Raw genomic sequence first — 10,633 nt, 5'->3', positions numbered from 1 at the left:
AACATTTCTGTTATTTTTTAGACACTTCCTAAAATGTCATCAAATAATCCTTGGCATTGTCACCATGATCTGCATGCACATTTGTATTAATGGCATTCAGGTTGATTAAAGTTACTTATTTTTTTTCTAATCTTAATATTTAATCCTGATAACATGTAATCCAATTCTACCCAACCCTGGCTATAATATATCACTTTTGCATCGTGTGTATTTAAGGCTTATGAGTAACTTTATTCCCTAATCTCAGATCCCATCATAACTTTTTTACACGTTGGTATGCAAAGTGATATCTGGTATGTTATTCAAAGCAGCTGATCTATGATGTCAATGAGGGTAACAGTGAAAGTGACAGGAACTTCCACTGAGTCCTTGTCAGTCAGGTCTGCTGGCAGCGGGACAACAGAGCGCAGGTGGAAAGTGAAGATAGCTTGCAGGCCTCAGAGCAGCAGCACAAAGCAGCCTGTGTTGGTTCGATAGCACGCAACTGCTTCCTCTTCACAGTGAAAGAGATCCTTGCTAACTTAAACAAATACAAATCATACACACACATTTTTATTCTAGTTTAAGTTGTCTTCATAGTGTTTCATTCATCTTTATTGCAAAAATATGCTCATTGGAAAATATTGAAAACAGTATTCAAATCCCTTTTCACGTGGCTCTTGTTAAAAGTTTCCTCTGGAAGTTCAGGTTTTATCTTCCTTAGCAAAACTGTATAAACAAAAAAATAAACAGATACATTAATGAAAATATTCTGTTTATAGATTATGCAAACTTAATAAAATACATGTTGGGAAGAAATCCAGGGTGTGGTTAAGACAACAAAGACTGTGCACTTGGCACTAAGACACCACACCTAGTTAAGTGTAGTAGCTTGAATGGCACCAACTAGAAAGATAAGAGCACTTCACTGCTGCACTGGCAAAATACTGGTATCATTTTGATGTGGCAGGCCTTCAACAATGTCCGAAAGGTCAATATTATGGTCCTATAGGGACAAAATGTGTTGATTCAAACACTTTTGCCGGTTTCTCTACACACTCAATAGTGCAGTTGTCTCATGATGTGAATACCTATTAAGAGTTGACTTTTAAATTGAGCTTAATTTTCACAGCAGTGGGTGACCTTAACACCGTGTTAGAGAATAGAGCAAATCTATTTATCTCTGAAAGACCTGCAGCAGTGATAAAATGATTTCCAGAGGTACTGCGTGCTTGTAAATGTGCCACCAAGAGCAGCAAAGGTGTTGCATAAGTCTAAACTTGGAGGCGGGAACAGGTTGTACCAGTTCTCTCTCTATCACATCAGATAAAAGGTGCTAATGCTGAGCCAGAGAACATCTGTCTGTTTTGAGATTTCACATGACTTATGAGGGCCAATTCTTTACATGCCACCAGAGGAAAATTATATGTTAGAAATGTAAATAAAGTACATTTGTGACTTGAAAGCAATGAAAGGACAGTGTATGTTCGAAAAATATATAACATGTGCACCTAATAAAAGTTTTGGGGTCAACAATTGACACCACATAAATCCGCTGTGTAACAAGCTCATACGTTTTTCCATGTGTGTCACTAAGCAACCACAAAAGCGGCGTGTTTCAAATTCTTATCACCTAGTGGCCGCCGGCCTATTACGTGCTTTGAGTTACGCCAAGGTATGTTCTAGCTATACATGCTTTCTACTTTTTTTTATTCATTTAGTCAACACCCTTCAATTATAATGTAAAATCCTTTGCTTTGACATGCTGCACTGAGCCATACAGGGTCAATGCAGCTCATGTTAAACACACAAACACCTAAATATTAGCTAGTTCCTGTAGCCAACAAAGCAACAATCTGAAGAATTTTAGGAAGTGAAAGTGAAGAAAGGTGACATTTGAGAGTATTTAAAAAGGAAAACAAAGAGAGGAACTAACCTCTAACAGTGGTGTCACTGTAAAGAAAAACATGTGACAGACGTACACCAATGTTTATACATGTAGACTACAAGAAACATATTACAATTTCAGATAACTCAATCCCTTTTTAAAATTAACAGTATTTTTAATTTACACAACCACAGCTACAGTAAGTCAGTGTGTATTAAAAAACGTCTTGATTGGCAGTTTTATGAGAAATAAAACACTGTACATAAGGCTGTCCAATAATAGTAGATGCAAGCGCGGCCAATGAATGCAAGACATGCGAGTCAGTCTCGTGCATGATGAAGTAAAAAGGAAAGAGCATAAATATGTGGTTAAGATGCTTCCCGAAAGTCTTTTCAATGCCTTTATCAATCATGTATGAATCTCTGGTGTGTTCCTTTAAATATATGATCTGAGGGATACCATGGCAGTTAGTAAGTAAGTGTGAAAATGGATGCCTCAGTCCCTGATCAGCCCCAGCTTCTTCAGAGCGTCACGGCGGTCTTCTTCGTTATCTGACCTCGGGCAGATCAGCACGCTGATGCCTTGCGATCGAGGAAGCTTCTGAGAGCTTCCGGTGTGCTGAAAGGCATTGTGGGCCTGCAGGGACTTCCGTAAGTCCGGCTCTTTGCTGATGACACGGCCTGGATGCAAACCATTTCTCTGAGCAGCAATGAACTCTTTCCCACTCCCCAGAGAGGCGGGACGAGGACGATTGTTACGTAGCTGACTGGGGCTCTGATCACCTCCCGCCTTGTTGGATTCTTGGCTCGCCATATAGCTGCTTAGGCCAGGTAAAGAACGCTCCAGGGAGGCGGATTTGAAGGCTTTTGGTGGGGTTAGATGCTTTACCAGGGCAGGAGGGGTACGAGGGGGCGTGTTGACAGCAGAGAGTATATTATCCGACGGAGGAGGCTCGAGTGAATCACTGAAAGCAGCAGGCACTAGGAGGACCTCAGCAGCTGTAGAAGGAGCTGCTGTCGGCTCAGCTGCAGGAGACTGGGGAGGAGCGGAGGCAGGAGGTGGGCTGTGGACTCGGATGTAAGATGGAGTCAAGGGTGGTGTATTTGGAGCTGCTGAGCTGCTTGGAGAAGGAGGAGCTGCCCATGACTTTCTGGTTCGGGGAGAAAGTGAAGGACTCTGGGCAGGGCCTGAATCTGCCTCAGCAGGCAGCAGGCCGAGCTTCCGTAGGGCCTCAATGCGGACCCTCTGGGGGTCGGACAAATGCCAGTCACTGCTAGTGGACACCGAAGCTCCAGAGCTGCCGTCATAGCCAGTTTTGTGTGATTTGAGAATAATGTTGGAAGGAAGCTTCTTGGGCCTAGGGGCCACAGCAGGGGGACTTCTGGGCTCAGCGGCCTCAGGGGGAGGACTTGACGGGGGAGGACTTGACGGGGGAAGACTTAACGGGGGAAGACTTGACGGGGGAAGACTTGACGGGGGAAGACTTGCCGGGGGAAGACTTAACGGGGGAAGACTTAACGGGGGAAGACTTGACGGGGGAAGACTTGACGGGGGAAGATTTAACGGGGGAAGACTTAACGGGGGAAGACTTGACGGGGGAAGACTTGACGGGGGAAGACTTGACGGGGGAAGACTTGACGGGGGAAGACTTGACCGGCGAAGACTTAACGGGGGAAGGCTTGACGGGGGAAGACTGGACGGGGGAAGACTTGACGGGGGAAGACTTGACGGGGGACCCGAGCTGACGGCTGGTAGACTCAGCTCTGGAGGACTGTTTGGAGGCTCCTTGTTCACAGGCGACCTCTGTGAAGACCTCTTCTCAGTGGATCTTCGACGTAGCGCCTCCAAGTCAACAGTTCCTCCTGGCTGGTGGTTGTGTATTCCTGGAGGTGGAGGAAGGTAGTTCACTTTCTGTGGCTGTGGAGGCTTAAAGGGCTCATCCATGAAGGCTGAGGGAGGAGGGATCACACCCACATCTGTGTCAGGGGCCCCAGTGGACGGACCGGGGGAAAGACTGTCACTTGGGACAATCTTTAGTGTACCATCCTCATCCGTGGATATGCACAACTCACTGTGAATGTTGCCATCAGTGACTGATTCTGAGTCTGGAGGGTTGAGTTGAGTCATGAGGTTCATGGATGTGTTCAGATCTTTCCTGTCGAATGCAGGAGAGGACGCTGGTTCTGGAGTTTGTAAAATGTGATGCCCCGCTTTGTCTCCGTTGGTTAAAGCTCCTCCAGACTCATCAGTGTTGAAACTGGAAATGTCTAAGTAAGAAACACACACATACTGCAGTTATTGATTGTAATTCAGTGTTCACATTATATTTCATTTAGCTGGCGCTTTTATCCAAAGCAACTTCCAGTGTAATCAAACATCAAGATACAAACAAATTATTACAAAATTAACAAGTTCATTAGCTTTCAATTAGCATTTTGTCCAAATATAGTTTTTTTCTTGATATGAACATACCATTTACTCTCATGTGACTTGTTTTATCTGCCTGTAATCCAGCTTCAGGTTCATCGTTTGAAAAGCCGCTGTCCTCCTGCACCTCCAACGCTTCAATTGTCTCCTCCAGATACATGATACACGCTCTTTCTTCTGCTGTTAAGTGCTCCATACTGTCTTCACTCTGCAGACAAAATAAACGCATTTAAACTCGGAGCAGTTTCTCAAATGTTCAGCAACCTCTGTCCTCCCTTCAACCCTTACCACCGCCATGAGAGACAGGACAGGAACAAAAGGTCAAAGTGGTTTAGTGGTCAAGCTGCTGCAGAGGGATGACTAATTGCACCACTTTTATCCTGTTCTGTACTTGGCCATCTTTTGTTTCATATTGGCCTGTCAGGGGAATTCATTTCAGGTGACAGTAGGTGCTTGTGAACGGCATTAAAAAAAAAACTCCCGTCGAGGCATCGAGAGAGAAACTCTCAATGACACCCTGCCTGAACCAACATGAGTGGACATCACCTCCAAAACATTAACTTCCTCTTATTTGACCTTCTCATAGATACTGTAATAAACCATGCAGAAGTTATTAGAGCCTGATGCACAATTTAATGTTGCTGTGTAATACATTAAAGGTGGGGTAGGTACGTTTGAGAAACCGGCTCGAGATACACTTTTAGTTATATTCCATGGGATGCTCTTAACATCCCGATAGCAATGAATATCTGAAGTGCTCCATACCGAAATCTCATCTGTGGAAGCCGTAGTACTGTAAAAAGCACGACTAATCATCTGAGCCGGCCCGGCTAAAGTAACTGGATGGCCTACCTGCCTGTCAGCCTTCCATCTGTGCACAAACTTATCTCGTGCCCTGATTGGTCATGTGCGCGTTTGTGTGTGTTGGAGGAGGGGCTCTGTAAGGAAGTGGCAGATTTGTTCTGGTTGTGTATTTTCAAATTCTAGCGCACTCGAGTTGGTTTCTCCAAAATTACCTACCCCACCTTTAACTCTCTCCAATTCTATTAATATTATATATATATATATATATATATATATATATACATAGACATCTCTAAGCAGTTGACAAATCATTACAGAGCTGGCCAGCTAATCAATCAGAGCAGACTGGGCTCTGGTTTCAGAAAGAGGGTGAAAAGAGGTGCTGCAGCAGGCAGTATGAGATAATTAAAGACATGTAATGACCATTAAAGCATTTGAACATGTCACAGTAGAGGCACAATATTCAAATATCAGCCTTAAATAAGCACAATAGGGCCCTTTAATGTCTTGGCACCTGACTCTCAAGGTTTGTACAGCTTTTTCTGGGTGTACTGCGCCACATTTTTCCATTATGTCTGATGATTGTATTTGTATTTTTAAACTGTTTGAACAAATTAATTGAAAAAAGTCCCAGTTCCGTATTTCACCACTCCAATAAATTGCAGAAGCGTGTATAAATGTAATGTTTATTCAGATGGACGAGAGGAGACGTGTCGCAGTAAAGTGTGTCCATGTGTTACACAAAGAGCAGATAAGAGACAAGGTCATTGGGACAGAAGGCTGGGATGAGATGTACTGCAGAACTCACATAGCCAGAGTTCATGCTGATTACACTGTCGCGGCTCCCAGCACTGTCTAAATTACTCGAGGCATCCATGGCAACGCCGCCTGGCCAAGTGTCACTCTTCGGCATGGCATGAGGAAGAGGACGAGGACGAGGGCGGTACCTGGGTCTCACAGTCCCCTTGTGACCGGTAACTTTCACAGAGACTCAGGCTGAGGTAGAACCTGAAAAGTAAAGGAGAACATTTAAGAATGGGACAAAATGATGAAATGTGTGTGTTACCGCTGTCCCTTCTTTATAATGATTCAAATACGAATACTGATGTCCTACAGCTGGTAAAGATGAGATAAAGCTTTAATCATTCACAAAATTGGTTTGCAAACATCCAAGCAACAACTATTAATGTAAATTTTTCCATTAGCGTGATAAATGAAGGCCACAAATTACAACTGATAGCTACATTATCCTCATAATGTAATGGCTCTTGTAGTTAAGATGTTAAATGTGCTCTCACTGTCACTGAGATATATTAAACATAACTAGCTATGTGCAATTGCTTCATTATTTAAATGAATGAATAAACTAGTTATTATTTTTGATAAATTAGACATTATTGTTCTTTTAGGATGGGCTCACAATTTTTCCTGTCTGTCTTTGGATAATGGTCAGGTAATCATAACGGCAATAAAGCTTGTTATATTGCCGTTATCGTTCATGTTCAGATGGGCCAGTAAAAGAAGATTTCCTAATGAGTTTTCAATGTAAGTGACGGGAGACATCCGCAGTCTTCGTTTCTGCAAAAAGGGATTTCAAAATGTTTCTGAAGCTCATGTGATGCTTCAACTGTCTGTTCAGATACTTTCTAAAGTGTTCGACGTCTGGTACGAGGTTCCCTTGTGATTCAGTATTGAGCTATAGTGGAGGGATGGTAAACAGACTAAAGTGATTTCAAAAGTGAACAAAGACTTGTAATGGTTTATTATATTAACTTCAGTAGTGAGAATTGTTTGCGAAAAGATTGCAGCGACAGATAGTACAAAGAAGAATGTCGGCATTTTAGCTTTCAGGTTATGCGGCGATGCTTTAAGTGGTTTGTTAATAAGAATTCCAGTCACGATGATTCAGCCATGAAGCCAGACGTCTCATCTTTGTTCGTGCATGAGCATGACGTTCTTCACATCATGTACAATTTGAGTAGACAGTTGATCTGCAGTGTTATGTTACATAACATTACATGTATTTCCTGCATATTACCTTGTGTATATTACCATTGACAGCTCAGGAATGAGGAAAGTGTGCCAGCCAAAATAAGTAGAGCGATTATTACATCTACTTATACAATACAATACTAGGAAAAAGATTTTCCAAAGCCTCAATAATGGAGGGTATAATTAGAAACACATAGGGGAGTAAATGAATTAATAAGGCAATAAAGACGAGGCCACATGAAGCAAAGTTCTTCACTTTCCATTAGAAGGGCTTAACGTGCACTAGCAAGTCTGGGAAGCACTTACATCCAACAATGTATCATGATTGACTCACAAAGGGATAATATTTATTTAACTTGGGTTATGGCTCTTCAGTGGATTTGTGTCTAAATAGGTCACACAGATGTATAATAGTGACAAAGGCTTTACAACCTGTAATATGGCTTACTCATCACGTAGGCCTAGCTGCACAATCAGGTTCAGGTGTGTTCGTGGAAACAGAGCAAAGCCAACGGCATTGTTCTCTTATCTCAGAGAACATATGATTGAACAAATAAGAGTAAGGAAATTAAGTGTTGACCGTTATGAGTCAATGTTGGTTTTAGTCCCAAAAACGGCATAAAGGTCATGATACTGCATGAAGGCTGGCAGTTATCATAGTTTTATGATTTGGCATGAGTTTCCATTAACGCACCTTACCCATAAACAATATGTCTGCTCTGCCAAATTTAAATAATTTGTGATGCAAGAAATGCTTCAAGGAAAATAGGAGCCGCTTCTTGTAGGGCTGCTCAATTAATCGTATTTTAATCGCAATTATGATTTTAGCTTGCAACGATTACGTAAACAACATCATCGAAATAAAACGATTATTTATTTTTATTTTTATTGGTTTTTCAGTTGAATTATACTTAAAGTTCAGGGTAATCAACTGTTCAAAACATACTGTTGTTTTTTTTTTTCGATAAATGGATGTTTTCAAAGTAAAGGGTTAAACGTTTTTAATAATCGTGATATCAATTATTGACCCAAATAATCGAGATTATGATTTTTGCCATAATCGAGCAGCCCTAGCTTCAGGGATGTTTCTTGGAACGGCATTTTATGACAGCAGCCTAAAAAAGATGAATGATTAATGACTGAGATCACTTCATTGCTACAGCGAGAATAGTGACTCCTCAGTATTTATCTTCAGTACTTTGCGTTTCAGTTTGAAAATCAATATGTTATCTATGGTATGACGATAGGACTTTAAAAGAGGCTTAAGTAAAATACAAATATATAGAAAATGTAACTGGTTAATGATTAAAACACTTGAACCACTCGGATTTGGACTCAAATATTTGTGTTTTCTAAAAAGATACAATAGAATTCCCCTTTGACCCTGTCTTTGTTTGAACTAAGGATATACCATAGAGAGAAAATGTATACAGGGTAGAATTGATTAATTTGTATTATGGTCTCATTTTAATAACACATTTTTAACGTTTTGATTAATCCCTGAGCACAAGAGCGCATTTATAGAGAGACAGTACAACAGATATGACTTTTCTCTGACAAATGAAGGATAACAAAATGTAATGCAGGATGCTTCACTAGGATGAAAAATAAAAGTAAGCTTGAGAAAATACTTGAACTAATATTAACAAACTGATTTAGAAACTGGATCATAACAATACAAGTTTTAAAGCACAAGTTACAAGAAAAGTTACTTGGTAAAAAATAGATATTGTTAGAGCCTGGTAGGAAGCCACTGATGAGCAATATCTTGTTGACATGAAGACATAGCAAAGGACAGTTGGGTTAAAACCTGATCACCAACACCCACATAACTAACTCGTGTTTTCTGGCAACAAAGGCTGGCTGACGAAGCATGAAGTGGCCTCTTAGTCAAAGCTTTAATAGGAGCCAATTATCGGTCCTCCCATCAGCTCATTCAGACCAGCAGAGCGAGGGAAGTGTCCGAGGCAGAGCAGCCAACACCTCATACCTGAACAACAAACCATAGTCACTGCACCCACAGCTGAGTCAGGATCTAATAGTGAAAGGAATGTCACCTTGCTTACTCCTACTTTAAATTAAACTGCTCTGATGTTACTTGGTGTTCCACTTGAATTATAACTCAGCATATAACAAAACTATAAACTATAAAAGGGGGAGGATCAGCTACAGGTATTTTAAATGTTTACTGTGAGAAGTTTCAGCTTCCCAGGCTTAATTACAATCCAAGGAATCATTATCTACACTTTATGAGGATACATTATAGTAATTGTGCCAAAAAAAAAGTCTTTAAAGGATCCAAAAATGTGAAGTATGTGTTCAAGGGCAGCCTCGGAGCTGGTTTAATGATTGTCAGTAAACACAAGTTCATGGTGAACATCAGCAGGTTGTGTAACTCTCTACCCGCTCGAGTGAACACCATTTTCTTCATTAATGTTTAGCTTGGCACATGTTCCACTGAATTCTGTGTTATTGACATTTATCTTCAAATATTTGCACTTTGACTCAACCTATAACCATTAAGCCAACTTATATTCAATGATGCCACATTAATGATCAATCTTTGAAAGGAGTTACAGGTTTTTAAGAGCATGAAATGGATTAGCAATGTCGTATATTTATTGATTTATAGTGGGAATATTTCTTCATCACCCTCAACTTCCCTCCAACCCAAACTGCCTAGTGACAGATGATGAGGCTATTTGTGCAAAGAGTCCTGAAACCTCCTCAAATACAGTAAATAATCAAGGCAAAGCTTTATAAAATATAACTAGGGGTCTAAACGAATTGCACACTCATACCATGCTTTAAGGTTGATTATATTTTTGTAAAAGCACGTTTTCAAAAAAAAATATGCGAAGTACTCTTTCCTCATAACGCTGTCGTATGCATGAATAAAGCAGAACCAAAGATCGCACTCACTTCAAACAGAGGGATTTCTTGATAACTCACCAACGATGTAAAGAGAACAGATGTAAACCCGTACAGCTGTGTGTATAAAAAGAAACGAGCTGTGTTTAGTCCATGTCGGTGCACCTCAGTCCCCTCTGACAGCTGCACTGTTCTTGGAAGTAGAACTACACGAAGAGAAGACGGAACAGGTGGAGAAACCTGCAGCAGGTGAGCCAATTAGCTTCCGGACAGGTTGGTGTGGGCGGCCAATAAGCGAGCGTCTGATCGAGGAAGAGCCAATGGAATAGCAGCAGCCAATGGAAAGTATTTTTATTCTCCAAAGCATAAGTAGAAACATTTTATACTAAATATGAAAGTCACAAAAGTTTTTTTTAACTTAACAATAAGCTTTTTGTTTTTGTTTGCATTTTGAAAAGTGAACTTGTTGTGACCTACTTATCAATTCGACAAGAACAGATAAGTGAAATTGTCTGTACTGAGACAAAGATATGCTTTGAGATATATATTATTAGCAGCCTTCTAACACTCATGATAATGATGGAAGCATGTTTCTGTTAATCAATTATAATGCAGTTAGTTTTGAAAGAGCAGTATTTTGTCACAAGTTGCATTTATCAAAGCGTTATTTTA

General features: G+C 40.7%; 1 protein-coding gene across 2 annotated transcripts; it reads right to left on the bottom strand.

The window, feature by feature from the left end:
- Nucleotides 1–576: 576 nt before the first annotated feature.
- LOC307035048 (specifically androgen-regulated gene protein) lies at nucleotides 577–10,233 on the bottom strand. Of its 2 annotated transcripts, none has more exons than XM_079674011.1 (4): nucleotides 10,013–10,233; nucleotides 5,907–6,106; nucleotides 4,340–4,502; nucleotides 577–4,134 (listed from the first exon to the last, which is right to left on the bottom strand). In XM_079674011.1, exons 2-4 carry the CDS (start codon nucleotides 6,009–6,011, stop codon nucleotides 2,363–2,365), a joined length of 2,040 nt encoding a protein of 679 aa, XP_079530137.1. In that variant the 5' UTR covers nucleotides 6,012–6,106; nucleotides 10,013–10,233; the 3' UTR covers nucleotides 577–2,362. The 2 variants fall into 2 exon arrangements, with proteins under 2 accessions (XP_079530137.1, XP_079530136.1); XM_079674010.1 differs by having other exon boundaries at nucleotides 10,043–10,232.
- Nucleotides 10,234–10,633: the final 400 nt, after the last annotated feature.

Source organism: Notothenia rossii (assembly GCF_949606895.1).
Source record: "Notothenia rossii genome assembly, chromosome: 4".
Classification (NCBI taxonomy): domain Eukaryota; kingdom Metazoa; phylum Chordata; class Actinopteri; order Perciformes; family Nototheniidae; genus Notothenia; species Notothenia rossii.
The sequence above is the reverse complement of the archived record's forward strand: the minus strand, read 5'-3'. Positions and strand labels throughout refer to the sequence as shown.